This window comes from Pelmatolapia mariae, linkage group LG3_W (assembly GCF_036321145.2).
Source record: "Pelmatolapia mariae isolate MD_Pm_ZW linkage group LG3_W, Pm_UMD_F_2, whole genome shotgun sequence".
Lineage (NCBI taxonomy): Eukaryota > Metazoa > Chordata > Actinopteri > Cichliformes > Cichlidae > Pelmatolapia > Pelmatolapia mariae.
In genome coordinates this window covers 26,893,165-26,912,603 of record NC_086229.1, presented here as the reverse complement: position 1 = coordinate 26,912,603, position 19,439 = coordinate 26,893,165, and the positions used below count along the sequence as shown (strand labels likewise).

At 41.9% G+C, this 19,439-nt stretch overlaps 2 protein-coding genes across 2 annotated transcripts in view; both read left to right on the top strand.

Annotated features, from left to right (window-relative positions):
- Positions 1-19,439, top strand: part of LOC134621491 (NACHT, LRR and PYD domains-containing protein 12-like) — a 328,927-nt gene that overhangs the window by 192,051 nt on the left and 117,437 nt on the right. The window lies entirely within an intron of this gene.
- The window catches only part of LOC135932493 (protein NLRC3-like), a 62,873-nt gene that overhangs the window by 18,441 nt on the left and 24,993 nt on the right, over positions 1-19,439 (top strand). Inside the window, exon 6 of the mRNA XM_065469981.1 lies at positions 13,559-13,587. Coding sequence (XP_065326053.1) covers positions 13,559-13,587 — 29 coding nt within the window. The remainder of the gene's footprint in view (positions 1-13,558; positions 13,588-19,439) is intronic.

The following is a 19,439-nucleotide window of genomic DNA, read 5'->3' as shown; positions in this document are numbered from 1 at the left end:
GCTACAGCTTTAGACAGCTGCGCGCTCCCGCGGACGGTAATCACGAGCACTGTCCAGCATAACACCTGGAGCTCAGGAGGCAAAACAATCACATGAGTGCTGCTGTTTGACTGAGGAAGAATAAAGTAGTCGTGGTAAGTCAATCACATGACCACTTAAAGACAAAGCAACAAGGTGATATATACCAGTTTATAAATTGTGTCGATAGGCCACGTAAAACCAGAGTCATGATAAACAATATATACGCGGCGTTTTTTCCTCAATAGTTTCGCCACGTTAGCGCTAGCAAGCACTCTCTGCTTATGAGCAAAACAAAAAAACAAAAAACGGGAAGTTTTAGGAGTGACGGCGAGAGAGAGACAGCAGGAAAAGAGAGAGAGCGAGTTTTGAGATGTGAGAGATTTGTGACGTTTAGCGTGTTTGGAGTGTGTAGTTAATGTGTTGTCTTGTGTAGTTAGTGTGTAGTGTTGTGTATAGTTTTGTGTTGTGTGTCAGAACAATGAGGCGACTGCTGTCTCCAGGTAGAAACAGGAGTGATACACCTGCTGCTGTCAGACCTGCAGGTATCAGGCTGTCATGTTCTCCTTTATAGTGGACAGTTATTTTTTTTGGAGTGGCACAAATAATTTGTGTGGCATCTTATTGAAGAACAGCTGATTGTTCTTTAAATAGTTTGAAATGGTTATTTTAAAAAAAGGGTAAAAGGTAAATGGATGCAAATAACTTTGTTGTTTGCAAAACTTGTGCAAAGGATTTTAAAATTGACTATTTATATTTGCATTTGAAGTTATGAAATATGATTCATTAAATATGTTTATGGTTGTTACAGTAAAAATATAACTTTTTCTACTCTGATTTTATGTTTTTTGTCTGATTTTAGATCAATTCTGGTTATACAGTATGACAAAATGAGAACATAACTGTAAATTCAGGCACGTGAGTTTGCGCTAAAAAGAATGATACCAAACAAGGCAAAGCAAATAGTTTTTAAAGGTAATATGTGGAGGGAAAATCAAGAGTAGTAAAAAAATGGTCAATTATACTCTGGACGCCAGAGGGTTAAATGTTCTTTGTTTTTTTTAAAGTAACACAATAGTTACTTTTCCAAGTAATTAATTACTTTTAGAATATTGTAACTGACTTACTAACTCAGTTACTTTTTGAAGAAGTAACTAGTAACTATAATTGAATTACTATTTTAAAGTAACTTGCCCAACACTGATCACCAGTAGCGGTTTTTGATACGGGCGACACGGGCAGTTGCCCGGGGCGGCATCACGGGCATTGGGGAAAAAAAAAATTGCTCGTACTCACGCTGCCCCGACATCATGCCAGCGCATATTGGGAATGGCATAGGCACCGATCGTTTTTTTATCGCCCATTTGCTGGGAGTAAGGGCGCCCTCCATTTGCGCGGTGCGCCTGCTGCTTGCGGCACAGGGAGGAGAGGGCGGGGCGGCGGGGGCAGTGGCTAGCTGGAGCAGCATCTAATAACCAACTCGCAAAATAAAAACAAACCAACAAACACGAAAACATCATGATACAGACTAATAACTTGCACCGATGGTTTTTTTTTTTCAATTCTATACGTGAAAACTGAGCGCGAGTGCCCTCGTTGCGCCTGCTCGCTGCTGAAGTCAAAGTAAACTTTATTCTCATCTCTGCTACATACAGTCCAGTATGTAGAGAGACGACGAGGCTCCAGTTACAGCAGTGCAAGTAAACAAACAATAAATATAAGAAGAGTAAGAAAATAAATATACACTTAGGACCAGGAGTAAAGGGATCAATAACAATTTAAAATGTATAATTTACAGTTTGATGATTTAAAGTCTCACACAGAAGCCGTCGAAAGGGGAGGGAGGCCTGCTTCTTCCAAATAGAGCACATTTCATTCATAATGTTGTAAATCCAAGCCCATTATGTATTCATGATTTGAACCCTGGGTTGTGCGAAATCCCAGAAATGAAGCCTAGACAAAGCGAATCTGTGATAATGGCAGGTCATGTATCCTGAAACAATCAGAATCAGAATACTTTATTAATCCCTAAGGAAATTATGTGGGTTACAGTTGCTCCAAGAAGAAATGGTAAAAATAGTAACAGTAACAGACTAAACTCCAAACAATACATTATATTATAGATTTGACACATTTAAGAAATAGCACTAATATATATAGATCACTTAATTATAAATACCAAGGACTAACAGAGGTGATTATAAATAAATATCAAGAAAATTGATGAGAATATTCCAGAGTAGAAAAGAGCCTGTGTTCAGCACAATATTAATTAGTCATTGTCAATTCTTGATTTGTCCTGTTCTCATCGTATGGCGAATTATCATGGCTGTTTGGTAGCCATCCGCATAGTATGCATACTCTCTCTCTCTTCATGTATGTGTGTGTTTCTCTGGTGAAATGCAATATGGTTACAACAACTTTTATATTAATGTACAATCCATAATATGTTTTATGTGTGTAATTGTGTGTGTGTGAGGGGGGGAGGTGTGTGTGTGTGTGTGGGGGGGGGGGGGGGGGCAGAGGGAGTGTTTGCCAAGGCCATCAAACAGGCTAGGACCGCCACTGACCATCCCATTTCACAAGCCTCGCACTTCCGGCCTTAGTGGTCTTTGAGTATGCGGCCCTTATGGACCGTTAAGGCTGCAGACACTGAACTTTGAGTCTGCTTAATGTCTTTAATGAAATTTCTTGCAGTTAAATTGTGGACGTTCCCTTTTGAGCCCTTTGTGAAACAGTAAAGGGATGAATGTAAGTATTAATGAGTTTTAGTGTAAATGGCTCTTACAGGTGACTCCAGCCTTTCAAAGTAAGAGTCCATCCGGGCGACTGTCCAGGCCTCTAATACCATCCTAGGTAACAAGTTGGTGAGTCCATTTAAAGCTTTGAATGACAGCCATTAAAAGGAGCTTCTTTGATCAGCACCAGATTCCTGTTGATTCCTGTTTCAGAATAAAATGATACATCCTTTGATGGTTGGTTCAATGATTGATAATTACCAGTTTGATTATTTGAGTCAGAGCTAAATCTGCTCAGAGAAACAGGAAAGAAGAAGTGACACCAAATTACTTTAATTCTGTCAGCAAAAAGTTAAACAGCAAACCGTCAGTGTGACGTACATTAGTTACAGAGCGCTCTTATTATGAAAATCTGCCTCGGCTCAGGTGAAGCCCTGGCTTTCCAGGAAGCAGCTGGACTATAAGGAAGGAAGTGGAGCTTGTTGTTGGTGTGTGAAGAAACTGTAAGTTTGCTTTGTTTCCTCCTTTAACAGTTTGTCTTTAGGAACTTTATTGTTTGTTCAGCTCATGTTTGATTTCTTCACACAACAAACTGTGTGTGTTTTTATTTCTAGTCTCTCAATTAAAGTCAGTGTGTAATGTTTTCCTGGCTAACATCAGCTGTGTGCAGCTTAGTTCCTGCACAAACAGCACAACCTGCCGCTCCATAGTTCACTGTAACAGACTCACAGCTGGAGCAACGAGGCTGAGTGTGTCCGCCATTCTGAGCTACGTTCGTGGTTGTAGGGTTGCCAACTCCCTGAAAAATAAATAAGGGACACCTCATGGCCAGGGCCGGGCAACCCAGTTGTCTTCACCCTTCCCAGTGTGGTGAATTTTGTAGCTCTTTTTTTTGTGTGTGTGAAATTATTTTTTTAACCATTTGACTTGAATTTGATTTAAGTAGATGCATATTCTTTGTCATATGACCATATGGGAAACAAATGATCATTTAGCCATTTATTTTTAGCTCAAAATGACAACATTAACACAATAAAACAGGTCTCTTTCTTAAACAGAAGCCTGTCATGCTTAACTTTTGAGAATATAACTAAATCTTTCTTCAAAAGAACTCTGTCTTGCTTAACTTAAAAGTATATAAATTAATAGAAAACAATAGAACGAAAAACATTCTTGTAACAGTGCACATATAGTGCTTTTAGTACAATTGGCTTCAGTTGAGGTATTATTTCAGCTTTTCTAATGCTAATCAGCTGCTCCTGTTTGTAAACCCGCTTGTTCCCATGATTACGCATCATCACTCATCATCATTATTCATCTATATATTACTTTTATGTATTAGTCATCTATTTGTTGTAATCATCTATCCTTGCAGTTGTTTATTACATAAAATAAATTATATTATCACACTTCTGGCCACATAGCGCTGATATTCACTGCACATGCCCATATTAACCTTAACCAGAGGGTTTTAAAAAACAAACCAGTGTTTACATATCTGCTTTTGCCGTGGTTAACGGTTCCCCGAGCTTTCACGCCCCTCATGTTCTTCATGTGCCCACCATTAGAAGCATGCCTACAGAACATGTGCGCCGGCACACAGTGCAGTGCGCTTTATAGGTGTTATCGTGCACTTTTCCAGCCAGGTGTTTTCCTTTTCCCATTCCTCCCAGTACATTTGCAGCCTTTTTTTCTTTGAGGGGAACAAACATTGCTGGTCTAATGCTGGACTTACGCTGTGCGTGTTTTGGCCCATTTTGAGCCGATTTTTGAGTCGTGCGACCGATTTGGTGATCGGTCCGATTCTGGCCTTCATCCTGCAGTATACGTGGGGTAACGAGAAGCGATTAACACCTCACGACCAGCTCCCGATCATCAATCGCTCGTGACGTGTCACCGCAGCCGTCCACACTGCTCACGCACAAACACGTAAACGTCGGTGAAAAAGACGGAGCAGCGCGGCTGTGCAGCGTGTGATCTGGACAAAAGCGATGGAGGCACAACTTGTAGAACTTTGGAAAGCTCATCCGAGCCCTTTCGATGTGGACTCACAAAATGATCACGACCACAACAACTGTGAAAATAGTTGGACTGACATTGCTGCTCAATCACAGCTGCCTGATCAATGTTTTTCATTAGATATTTTGGCAAAGTTGATGGTGGTGGTGTGCGTGTCTGTGTGAGTGAAAGACACAGAGGAAGAGCGAGTGACAGATTTTCTGTTATAACCTTCATTTTATGGAGGCACAGTGTGAGCACTCAGGTCGCATCAGAGCATCGGGCGGTAAAGTTTTAGACCGTGCATCGTGACCTACGAACTTATAACCTCTGCGAGTCAATCATGCAGTTTGAGCAGAAGCTGAATAACGTGATTGAAAAAATCGCACAGTGTCTGCCCAGCTTTAGGTGTACTGTCGTCCGAGACTTGCACCGCAGTGTCGGCGTTTGTTTCCCTGTTGGCCATGCTTCTTGTTGTGGTCATCTGTTGTTTTCCGGTATTTTCTCCGTAAGCGACCTTTCCTCGACCAATGAGATAAGCGGTAATCTGAATTGTCATACTCGAATCGTCATAAGTGTGCTGTCATCTCATTGGTCACAAAGCAGGAGAGGGGCTGGGAATTATGTTTTCAAACAAAGCGTTAATTCCATTAACATTTATAGACTACTTTTGATTCTCACTGTATTATGGGACAAAGTGCGTCCCTTATTAGCTCAATACGGGACGTGTACTTTTGTTTCTAAATACGGGACGATTCCGTTTTTTAAGGGACGGTTGGCAACCCTACGTGGTTGTGTACTTATAGGCTGTATCCCAATTCAGGGTCTGCAGCCTTAAAGTACGCAGCCTTAACGGTCCACAAGGGCCGCGTACTCAAAGACCGCTAAGGCCGGAAGTGTGAGGCTTGTAGGCTTGTGAAATGGGACAGTCTAGCCTCCGTCGCCCCAGGTTGCCTAGCAACCATGATACTAACAGCTGGAAACATTTAATACAGGATTATTTGACTGACATGAAGGAGAAATCTTTTGTTCATTTGTTTGTTTGTTTCTACATGAGCTTTGATTTGATAAGTATCTGAGGCTGAGACCACGAGACTGTGAAATCATGATCATTTCTGTACTGAACAGTCATTTAAGATTAGCTAGTAAATAGCAATTACCTAATGTTGTTCACGAGACTAAAGTCATCTCACTTTGGTAATGTAAATATAATATGGCCAATATTAAAGTTATTATTTCAATCATTATTAGTTATTACAGCAGTGAATGAACTCTGTTTCAAATACTGAGCTTCAGTAAAGATTTAAGCTGCATTTATTTATATTTCCTGTCACCTTAAATCTTCACTCAAAGACAGGTTCCTTTGACACTGTATATATAAATGTATTATATATAAGAGACAAATATTGTTCTTTTAATACGTTGGCATTATTAAATTTCTCTAAGTGCTTACTTTAAATATCCATGAAATCATCACATTCTTTGTAAGATTAAGGTCAACGGTGTATATTTTAAAGCAAAGACTTAGTACAAACATCACTAACGGCCTGGTAAATGGCCTGTATTTGTATAGCCCTTTACTAGTCCCTAAGGACCCCAAAGCGCTTTACACATCTAGTCATCCACCCATTCACAAACCGGTGATGGCAAGCTACATTGTAGCCACAGCCACCCTGGGGCGCACTGACAGATTCAAGGCTGCTGGACACTGGCACCACCGGGCCCTCTGACCACCACCAGTAGGCAATGGGTGAAGTGTCTTGACCAAGGACACAACATGCAAATGCTATGCATTCTGGGATATGTTGGGCCACTAAGTCCACACTGCCACATCCTTAAAATTCAGGGAAATGAAGGACGCATTTAAGGGCCGGATTTCGAGCAGCATTTGAATTGGGACAGCCTTTGTCACATCGCTGTGACGTAATCAGCCATAAAGCAACGCGACAAAGGCTGCATCCCAATTCAGGGTCTGCAGCCTTAAAGGCCGCATTTTATATTTTGTGTTAGGTAAGATCCTTTTATTTTCATATCAGGGATGTTTGGTTTGTTATGTTGGCCTTGGCTCTCCCTAAAGTTAATCCTTAGTCTGAAGTAAAACTCAACCAGAAATTCAAGGTAGAAATAAACCTTTTAACTTACCATCTTGATTCCTCGTTCAGTATTTACCTTTATGTTAGTATGTTAGTACCTTGTAACCCCTAGACTAGCCTGGGGACGTAACACACTGACACAGTAAATCTTCAGGAACAGAGGTCATATGACATGAGAGCTGCACCTGCAAGTGAATAACTCTGAGATAAACAGAGAAGAATCCCTTTATTCTGAGATTAAACTAACTGAGATTTATACAGAGGTTAAAAGAAGGATGCGGGAGGGTATTTTATAAAGTGATATTAGTCACATTTTTTAATGCAGTGCATTATTATTTTAACAAACAGCCACAGGACCTGGTGCAGTCTGTTTGTCTCCACCCCAGGGAAAAGGGAATATCTCCTACATCTGGTTACCATAACCCCTGTGGGGGTGGTTGTGCCTGGACCTGGGGTATGTTTGGGAAGTGTGATTGTGTGTACAGTGTCAATTTATGTTTGTCTCCACATTGGGCGAATGCTGAGTATTTGTATAAGTGTTAATGAGGGTGTATGTTTGTGTCTGTGTGTGCCTGTGTCCATATGTCATGTCGAGTCTTAGACTCCACGTCTGGAAGCATCTCAGCCCACCAAACTCGCTGCAAGTGGCTGATGCTTTTGGACTTTGGTGCATTGGTGGTTTTCAGTGTCCGGGGCTGGGTGATTAGGTGTGTACTGGCTCACTCCCTGTGGCTGGTTAACGAGGCCTGGCACCCGTGGCTCATTTGGGCTCTATCCGGAGGGTGTAGAACCCTCGGGCCCCTGGTAGTGGGGATCGGTCCACTGTGGTGTGGCTGGCTGCCAGCAGAGCCTGTGTCACTACAGCCCCCTGTGGCTTCTGCACCGCAGCTTCTGGGTGATCCCATGTCTGGGGCTCTCCTCAGCTCTTCCCAGGAGGGTGGGAAGGTTGCCCCTCCGATGGTCCTCCGATGGTCCTCCTTGGACTCTTGCACTCTGGGGCCTACTTTAAATATCCATTAAATCATCACATTGATGATTTAATAACATCACATTGAGGGCCGCATTTCGAGCAGCCTTTGAGTTGGGAAAGCCTTCGTCGTGTCACTGTGATGTAATTGGCCTTAAAATGCAGCCTTTAAGGCTGCAGACCCTGAATTGAGATAAAGCCATACTTTGTACTTTGTGAGTTCACTCATAGGCCTTTACCTCCTTTACTGTTACAGTGATTAATGATTAATTAATCACCTGCTAAGCTAGCCACATGGCATGCTAACGCTAAGCCAACGCTAAGCGCTCTTTTAAAGACACAAGTTAAAATCCTGTTTGAGCGCTTTGTGAATGAGAGCAGCAGCACGGAGTTAGTTGATGGTCAGATGGTTACAGAGAGAGCAGCAGACTATGTAAATGATTATTTATTCTAGCTGTAACTTAGACATGACATGTAAACAGATTGTTGGCTCCCCATACAGGAAGTGATGCTTCACTTTTAGCCTTCTGTGGATTTTATCAGGAAATTTAGTTGCAGCTGTGAAATGAGGCCGACTGTGAGGAGGAAGTGTAATATGAAACAGGAACAGTCTAAAAGCTGAAGTTACACTGTCAACATGTCAGCACACAAGCTCACACGTGACTGCTTCATCAACATGGGGCTCTGAGTGTTCCATCATCCTAGTAACACCTCAGACAGTCAAAACTCATCAAAGCTTCTCATAATCATCAGGACAGATTTAGGTCAATATCATTTGACATTTCTGTGTCATCATCCATCAGATGTTGACACATAGTGGGTTTGTCATTCTCTCAGCTGACACTGAGATGAAGCAGGAAAGAAGCAGCTGATATTTGGACAGCACATAGTTGATGTACAGATGAATGATTTGTGTTTCCTCTGCAGGTGAAGGTAGAAAGTGTGTGTGAGCTGATGTGAATTGAGCAGCATGGATCAGTGTGAGGAGGGAGTCCCTCCCTCTAAAAGCACTCTGTGTGGGGAACATGAGAGCCAGACCAAAGCTCAGAGGTGAGATGACCATCTCTAACTGTCCATGACTCTTCTCCATGTCACAGCTCAGCACTCACATCACTTCTCCATCATTATTCACAGGAAGAAACGTAGAAGGAGAAGGAAGCGTAAACCTAAATCTGAACCAGAAACTAGACCTTCACCCAGCTCTGTGTCCTTAAAGAGTGACCCATCTAAAGATCTCACCATTAATTTTAAAGTCCAGCAGTCATCTGCTGCAGAGAGGTGAGCTGTTAGTAACATGAACTCTTTGATTTAACTGTTTGATGTTGTTGGATATAAACTGCAGTGAAAAAACATCATTGCCTCAATCCCATTTAAAATTTCTCTTAAAAAACAAGCCTGAAAATCCATTTAACCCTGTAAAACCCAACCCTTCAAAAATAGCCAGAAAATTCAGATTTTGTCATGGTCCCGGGACTTCTGACCCAGTGTTTTAAGTTTTCTGTGGTTTTGTATTCTGTTAAGTCCCTTTGTTATTCTAAAGGTTATTGTAAGGTTCCTAGGTTATTCTCTCCAGTATTGTTCATTATTTTCCCCCTGTGTCTTTGCCCTCTGAAATATCCCTCTGTGTTTCTGTGCCTATATAGTTGTGTGAGTTCTTGTCTCTTGTTTCCCATTTCATCATGTTTACCCTTGTTTCCCCCTGCCGGTCATGTCTGTGCTCTCCCTTGTGTTCCTTCACTCCCTCTTGTCTGCCTCTCCTCTACTCCTGCATCATGTTTCCCGTTTTATTGTGAAGCTCCCGCGTTTCCATGTTTTTTGTGGTCAGTTTTGCTTCTCCTGTCTTGTTATGATCATTAGTCTCAGCTGTGTTTCCCATGTGCTCGCATGTCCTCCATTATCTTATGTGTAGTTAGGTCAGCGTCTCCCTCAGTTCCATGTCGCGTCCTCCCTCATAGCTGAGTGACTCTCCCTGTGTTTCCCATATGATTTATTATTAGTTTACCCAGTTTAGTTTTGTATATTTTTGCCTTTTTCCCCATTCAGCAAATGGGAATTGTATTTTCAGTTAACTCCTGATCCGGTGAGTTTGCGTTTGGGTCCTTCTCCTGCATACGGCAGTTTTATGACAGATTTTTTGAAACTGAGATGTTTAATAACCCTTATAACAAAATCCACAAAAAAGTTTTTGCTATATCATGTTATTTGATATATCTTTATGATATATTTCAATTCAATTCAATTCACTTTTATTTATATAGCATCAATTCACAACAACAGTGGCCTCAAGGCGCTTCATAGGTACAGAGAAAAACCCAACATTCATATGACCCCCTATGAGCAAGCACTTTGGCGACAGTGGGAAGGAAAAACTCCCTTTTAACAGGAAGAAACCTCCGGCAGAACCAGGCTCAGGGAGGGGCGGGGCCATCTGCTGCGACAGGTTGGGGTGAGAGAAGGAAGACAGGATAAAGACATGCTGTGGTAGAGAGACAGAGATTAATAACAAGTATGATTCGATGCAGAGAGGTCTATTAACACATAGTGAGTGAGAAAGGTGACTGGAAAGAAAAACTCAATGCATCATGGGAATCCCCGGCAGCCTACGTCTATTGCAGCATAACTAACGGAGGATTCAGGGTCACCTGATCCAGCTCTAACTATATGCTTTAGCAAAAATGAATGTTTTAAGCCTAATCTTGAAAGTAGAGATAGTGTCTGTCTCCTGAATCCAAACTGGAAGCTGGTTCAACAGAAGAGGGGCCTGAAAACTGAAGGCTCTCCCTCCCATTCTACTTTTAAATACTCTAGGAACAGCAAGTAGGCCTGCAGTGCGAGAGCGAAGTGCTCTAATAGGGTGATATGGTACTACAAGGTCATTAAGATAAGATGGGGCCTGATTGTTTAAAACCTTGTATGTGAGGAGCAGGATTTTGAATTCAATTTTGGATTTAACAGGAAGCCAATGAAGGGAAGCCAAAACAGGAGAAATATGCTCTCTCTTTCTAGTCCCTGTCAGGACTCTTGCTGCAGCACTTTGGATTAGCTGAAGACTTTTCAGTGAGTTTTTAGGACATCCTGATAATAATGAATTACAGTAGTCCAGCCTGGAAGTAATGAAGGCATGAACTAGTTTTTCAGCATCACTCTGAGACAGGATATTTCTAACTTTAGAGATGTTGCGCAAATGGAAGAAAGCAGTCTTACATATTTGTTTAATATGTGCGTTGAAGGACATGTCCTGGTCAACAATGACTCCAAGGTTCCTCACAGGGTTACTGGAGGCCAAGGTAATGCCATCCAGAGTAAGAGTCTGGTTAGATACCATATTTCTAAGATTTTCAGGGCCGAGTACAATAACCTCAGTTTTATCTGAATTAAGAAGCAGAAAGTTAGTGGCCATCCAGGTCTTTATGTCTTTAAGACATTCCTGCAGTTTAACTAATTGGTGTGTGTTACCTGGCTTCATGGATAGATAGAACTGCGTATCATCTGCATAGCAGTGAAAATTTATGCTATGTCTTCTAATGATGCTGCCTAGGGGAAGCATGTATGATGTAAATAGAATTGGTCCTAGCACTGAACCCTGTGGAACTCCATAATTGACCTTAGTGGGTGAAGAGGACTCTCCATTTACATGTACAAATTGGAGTCTATTAATTAGATATGATACAAACAACTGCAGCACAGTACCTGTAATACCTACAGCATGTTCCAATCGCTCTAATAGGATATTATGGTCGACAGTATCAAACGCAGCACTAAGGTCTAGCAGGACAAGCACAGAGATGAGTCCACTGTCAGAGGCCATAAGAAGATCATCTGTAACCTTCACTAAAGCTGTTTCTGTGCTGTGATGAGCTCTGAAACCTGACTGAAACTCTTCAAATAAGCCATTCCTCTGCAGATGATCTGTTAGCTGTTTGACAACTACTCTTTCGTGATATATATATATATATATATATATGTATGTATGTGTGTGTGTGTGTGTGTATATATATGTATGTATATATAGAGAACTGGAGTGTCACCGGCCTCAGGCTCTTCACCTTTTCAAAGACAAAGCAGTCATTTAGATAAAATATAACCCCGAAATATAAAATTTCTCAAAGAGAAATTAGAAATGTAATTATTGTCAAGAGTGAACAAGCACTGATAGTGTAATCTACAGCTGTGGCCAAACGTTTAGAGAATGAGAAGTGTTGTTTGGTTCTTTACAAAGTTTGCTGTTTCAGTGATAGTTGTATATCTCATTATATCACTTTAAACAGGTGATCCAGTAATGCTGCACTAATGAATTAGACTAACTATTCACTTTAGCTAAAGTTAACAAGTTAGCTAAAGAGTCGAACTAAAGTCGAACTTCCTTTGTTGCCTGGTCTTAGACTTCTTGTACTGTGCTACACAAGCCTTCTCAGTAAAGTCAAACACCTTTTTAAGAGTATTCTCATCTAGAAGAATTGTCAGTCTCTGTCGGATCTACTCCTCTTGAGATTTTAGCATGTCGATGGTAAAATTTGTTTATCTCACTCGTTCATTTAGCAACTGATGCTGTGCCTTCTGGAGGATTTTAGTTGCCCGGAAACCTTTAACTGAAGAGCTCATTTGCAGACTTTTAGGAGTAATCCGGTTTTGTCGGACAGAAAAGAATCAACTTTTGGAGATTTGCTTGCCTGGAGGTTTAAGCATGCATCAAGAATATATTACAGCAGTGAACTTGAGCTTCAGTAAAGATTCAAGTTGCAGTTATTTATATTTCCTATCACCTTAAATCTTTTAAGGTGTATATATAGATGTGTCATATATAAGAGATAAATATTCTTCTTTTTATATGTTGGCATTACTGAATTTTGCTCAATGCTTACATATATGTGGAAAAAGAAAATGTATGAGCTGTGATAACTGTTTCTGATAAAATGAAAAGTAGACTTATACATTAAATATTCCTTTATTGGGTGAGAAAATCAGACCATGTCATAACTGCTTTAAGTCATACAGAATAGATATCGGAGGCTGACTTCTGCTAAATGGGTCAAACTGGGCAGAAAGTACACAAACACATAACATCCTTACAGAATATGATGTAACACTATAGATCAACTTACCTCAGATATAAACATAAACCTCAGATATAAACATATAAACAATTACAGCAATATGATGCAACATAGCAGTACCACTAATCCAAAATACTGAAAGCTTCATAGAACTGAAAAACAAACATGGAAATTGATTTTTGGGTCCATTCTGATGCTGATACATACTTTAGGTTTCTGAATATTGAAATTGTTTCTGTCTTTCAAAGAGTTTAACTTGAAGGCCCTGAGTACTTTCTCCCACACTGAAAACACTGGAATGATGAAATTATTTTAACATTACCTAATAAGACTGATTCAGGACAGACAATTAGTTATTTTAGGTTTCTTCTGCTTCAGGTTTCTTCCTGTTAAAAGGGAGTTTTTCCTTCCCACTGTCGCCAAAGTGCTTGCTCATAGGGGGTCATACAATTGTTGGGTTTTCTCGTATGTATTATTGTAGGCTCTACCTTACAATATAAAGCGCCTTGAGGTGACTTGTTGTGATTTGACGCTGTATAAATAAAATTGAATTGAACTATTATGAGGTTTCTACAACTTTCTAAATGGCTGATACACTAAAACTTTAACATAAATGAATTTACATAAGACACACAGACTTTGTGCGCTGTTTTTTTTTTCTAATAAAATTGTCTTCTTGTGCTTTTATAGAAAGATGATGAAAGATCCTTCATCAGCAGGTAGGAGTGTTTTTATTGTGATAAGTGTATCTCATTCAAATGTGTTGCAACATGTCTTTGAGACATTGTCTTGGATTAACTCTCCACACTCTGGAGTCACTGTTCAGTTTAGATATTTTTCCCCTGGTGTTCTGCACAGGCAGCAGATCGCCCATTTCTCTGTGTGTTTGGTCACACACTCCCTGCTCTGCTCCAACCCAACATGCCAGGATCAATGCGGCACAAATTATAACTCTTCTATCTACAGGGCTCTAGAGTGCAACCAATTTGACCATATATGCAACCTAATTTCTCAGTGATGTGACTAAAGCACCAGTGCGACCAGCCGTTCAAGTAAGTCTCCACAATTCTAAAAGTCTCTGTGTGGTCAACAACAGACACACATTATACCCATATCGTGGTCTAAACCAATCAGTGATAGTCAAGGGCTGGACCCCTCTGATTGGCTGTGGTCTACATATTCCTGTAGGCCTATGCAGTATGACAATATTGTGGATGTTTTGCAAGCTCATTTTGCTCCCAAGCCGCTGGTCATAGCTGAAAGGTTCTGGTTCCACAAGAGGAATTGGGGGAAGAGGAAACAGTATGTGGCGGTACTGCAAAGACTGTCAGAACACTGTGTCTTTGATTGCATGAGAACAGTACAAAAGTGTGCTGAGTCCGTTGGCGCTGCAACCCACTGATATCATGGTGAAGACATACACTGGGGAGCCACTGGCACCAGAAGGGACCATCAAGGTGCAAGTCAAATTGAATAAGCAATGTGCAAAGCTACCCTTGCATGTGGTGAACATGGATGCCCCACCGCTGTTTGGTAGGGAGTGGTTGGGAGTTATTAATCTGAACTGGAAAGATTTAAAGATTATTCATGCCGAAGAACAAAGAGAAAACTGTGGCTGAGGCTACGTTAAAGGGAGACTCAGCTGTTTTCTCTAAGACACTAGGCACAATGAACGGGATTAAAGCCAGATTGACACAGGCCTAATAGTGTACCCAAATTCTGCCCACCACGTAACATGCCTTATGCTCTTTGACCTTGAGTGGAGTCTGAACTGAAATGCCTGACTGAGCTTGGGGCGATCACACCAGTGGAGCATAGTGACTGGGCCACACCCCTGGTGCCTGGCAACAAGAAGGGTGGCACTATGAGACTGCGTGGGGATTTCAAGGTAACTCTCACCCCACAGTTCTGCGTGGATAAGTACTTCCACACACTGAGAACCTGTCTGCTTCTCTAACAGGAGGTCAACACTTCAGTAAGCTGGACTTAGTAAATGCCTATCTACAGATGGAAGTAGAAGAAGAATCTACGAAGCTGCTGACTATTTTGATTTAAAAAGGGCTATTCTGCTTCAATCGCCTCTGTCAGTGCGCCCCAGGGCAGCTGTGGCTACAATGTAGCTTGGCATCACCAGTGTGTGAATGTGTGTGTGAATGGGTGAATGACTGAATGTATTGTGAAGCGCTTTGGGGTCCTTAGGGACTGAGTAAAGCGCTATACAAATGCAGGCCATTTACCATTTACCTTTTGGAGTATCGTCAACACCAGCCATATTTTAGAAGACTATGGATCAAGAGCTTCTCGGACCACCATATACCCATTGTTATCTGGACGACATCCTCGTCAGTGGCCCTTGTTGGGTCCAAACATGTGACCCTGCTCGAATTAGACTATGAGAGACTGCAAACAGAACACAAGAGCCACTCAGTTACATAACGCCCCACCATAAAAACCTGTGGTGTGCCATAAAAACTAAGGCACTGTGTGTGTGTACATGCATGTGTGAGGATATGAATGTGTGTGTGTGTGTGTGTGTGTGTGTGTGTGTGTGTGTGTGCCTGTATATATGACTTCCTGCCACACAGCTTACAACTGTTTAACCACATTTCCTGATTATCCAAAGGTCATCTCCCCATACCCATATAAGGCTTAACTTTAAGCCCCACCTCGGACAGTCTCGGTCGTTCTGTCCTTGGGCAAGACACTTCACCCGTTGCCTATTGGTGGAGGTCAGAGGGCCCGGTGGCACCAGTGTCCGGCAGCCTCGCCTCTGTCAATGCGCCCCAGGGTGGCTGTGGCTACAATGTAGCTTGCCATCACCAGTGTGTGAATGTGTGTGTGAATGGGTGGATGACTGAATGTGTAAAGCGCTTTGGGGTCCTTAGGGACTAGTAAGGCGCTGTACAAATATAGGCCATTTAATGGTTCACTATATACAAGCATAGGGGAGCCCCTAAATGGCTGGGGGTGAACGTCGTTCACAAGATAAGGAAACCAGGATCTCACAGGGAATGTGCCTGTAGTTAAACATTACGGCCTCCCCACCATTCAACAGGCCGGGGAGGAGAACAAAAGAATATCTAAACATGCTGTTTAAGAAAAGGTTTACAAACTGAAGCACAACAATGACAACATTTAACAAAATCACTCCAACAGCCCTGACAAACTGACACACCCCAAAACCCTTCAGGCAGTCTTGTGCAGGCTGGAGGGCTATTGTCTACATCTCAAACAGGAGAGGTGCCAGTTTTAACAGGAATCAGTGGATTACCTGGGTCACATAATTGACACGATGGGGTAACACAAGTCACCAGAAAAGGTGACATTGTGGAAGCTCCAGCACCAGGTGATGTAAACCAGCTACGTTCTTTTCTGGAAATGCTACACTATTATGGACGTTTCATACCTGATTTAGCTACAGTCCTGAAACCGCTGAATGAGCTGCTCAGTAAAGATAGGAAATGGCAGTGGACATCAGCCTGTGAGTCAGTGTTGAGTGCTTTTGATGGCACATAGTTACACCTTGCAGTACCGCAAAGGTGTGTGTCATGTCACTGCTGATGGACTGTCACAGCTACCTCTGTCTCTTGTGCAGAAGGAGAAACAAGGAGCAGTAGAGGTATTCTACGCATCTCAACTGAACTCGTTACCGGTCAGTGTCACCAAGATCAGACGTCACACTATGTCTGATGTTACTTTTTCTCATGTCCTTGAAATGGTAACAATTGGATGTTTCCCAGCTGCAAAAGACGTAGATCATGTGCTGTCACCCTATCTGCTGTGCAGACAAGATCTCACGATACAGCAGGGATCCTTCATATGGGGTGTGAGAGTGGTTGTGCCACCTAAGCTGCACCCTTTTATCCTGAAAGAGCTCCACAGTCATACAAAAGGAATGTGGGAGCACAAGGAGTATGGATATGCCATGTGGATCAGATGCTGACACGCCCTGAGCCAATGTCTCAGCAGTTTGCAGTGGATCCTCCAACAAGCTCTCAAACTTCATTAACCCAGAGTGATAGTTACACCATGCTTCACCCTTGTATATCTAATCAGGAAAAGACTGCTGAACAAGTTCTGAGGACCACAATACCTCCAGAAACACACCAGTCTATTGAACCACCATCATCTAAGTGTACACAGGTTACAGAAACTCTAAGACATTACTCGGTGAGGGTCACTAAACCACCTGTTCTTTACCATGATGGGTGAGCGTATTGAGAATGCATAGCTTCTCAGAGCATAGCTTAGTGGGGAGAAGATGTTATGTATGAGTCGAAATATATTGTGTGGTATACAAGCTAACACCAGTAGAGGGCACCACCCCATGTTGTGTGTGTGTAACTCTTGGAAATAAAGGAGGAAAATATAACAGTTTGAAAGTGCAGGCAGATACAAAGAGGCGAGGCGCCTGGGCAGGGTAGAAGTGGATGTAGCTGTGGGTAATGAGAAAAGATGAAAAGGACGATTGACAACTTTTTCGTTAAGTCGTGATCCATCTGAAATTCATAGCCAGTGCTCTGACACGGAGCCATGAACTTTTCAGGTTATGTCTAACACTGGTCTGGAAGAAGCATCAAATAATGAGCCAGATACAACCGACTCCGAGCTAGAGCCCACTGAAAGAAAAGTGAGTAAGTGTATACATTTCCAACAGAGTGGCTTGACCAGTTTCCCTGGCTAAGATACAGTAAAGCTGACAACATGATGCACTGCATTTACTGTCATGATTTTGGAAAGACCATGGCCGGCAATACTGCATTTGTAACTGGTGCTAATACATTTCGAATTGAAACGCTGAAAAAGCACAGTGCATCCAGAAAACACATTATATGCCTCGATAAATGCACTGCCCAAGTGTCCCCTCTTCCAACTGCCTTTCAGCAGCAGGTAGCAGCAAACAGGTCTGCTTGTATCTTGCAAATAGGAAGGCTAGCGAATATACTGATTGGCCAACTGAGGGGCATGTGAGACTAGTCCATAAGATATCAAGATGTTCAGTTTTTCAGATATTGAGATGTTCAGTTTGAGGCCTTTGAGACACTTTGAGGCACATTTAATTTAGATTTTCTTTTTATTTAATATATCTTGAGATGTTTTAAGTTTAAATTTCAGCTCAGTGAAGCACTTTAACAAATTTCCCACCCGTGGGACTAATAAAGGGTATCTTATCTTTAAGCACAAGCACTTTTCAGTAACTTATCTTTGTCGTGTGGGTCTGTGTGCAGCAAGCAGGAAATGACCCAATCGCAGACTCCAAAACGCTAAGAAAAAAAGGTGAACTTAAACAGCTTTATTGGTGTGGACAAACTGAAGTGAACTGAACTGGGAATACATAACTAAACTAGCAGGCAGTCAGACATAGGGCAGGGCAATATGGCCAAAAATATTTATCACGATATATATTTGAAAATTTGTGATAACGATAAAACTGACACTATAACTGATGCAAGACAAAATAGTTTACAACTCCATAACTTTATTCGTGCAAAAAACCCCATTAATTTATTTTCACTTAAACAAGCAGCTGTTTTTTATGTGCATTAAAGCTATATAAAAATTTAACAGTGCAAATGCAAATTCCTTGCTGACAGTTTAACCAAAAGGTATTTCCATGGGAAATGGGATGACATATCCTGAGTGTAACCATGTATGATATCCACAAAAGTTAAAAAGAGGTGCGTTGCAACATGAAACTGCAGTGTAGTGATGTGTTGGTCACGAACGAAACGGCTCTTAGAGCTGGATCTTTGAAGTGAACGACGCGAGCCAGCCCCTTTTTGGGAGCCATGTTTTTTTTCGTTTCTTTCTGTCACACACTCTCTGGCACTTTTTTCCCGCTTCTAGTGGTGGGCGGATCTATCCAAATATCGATACTATCGATCCCAAATCGGTATCGGATCGATACTAGCCTGGTGAGATCGATTCTTTACTTTGAGTTCTGCTTGTTTGCTATGCTGTGCTTTCGGCAAAAACTAAACAACCACGTCGCTGGACTCACCGCTCCTGTGTCAGTGGAGAGCAGGCACACTTTGCTCCCTCTCCCCCACTCTTATGTTTCGGTGTTGCACTGACACGTCACGTGACTTAGACACTTTGGGGGTTGTTAAGTTGTTTACATATTTATGTAAATATGTAAACCACAGCAGATGATTCGCAGCATCATTTATTCTTACAGTGATCACACGGTTGCTGTAACAGTACATTCAACAGCTTCAGCTCTCCCGCTGGCAGTCATACACATCACCACCACCAAACCTGCAGCGGCATCGCAGAACACGCCCTGCCACATAACCCGCACACCACTACCCGCTTCACTCCGCACGCGAGCCTTGTGCTTTGCACTGGGCAGAGGGGGGAGGGGCGGTAGTTTCAATCTCGGTAGCACAGGAACAGAGCCGGAGGGAAAGAGAGAGAAAGAGAGCCAGGGACAACAACGTCACATCAAAAAGTTATAGTAATCATCCACAACTATTTTCAGTTGCAGATGATAAAGGATTCAGAAAGTTTATTCATGCAGGCCCATATGACAGAGAATATGCATCGTCTTTTTGTTTTCATATTTTAATTT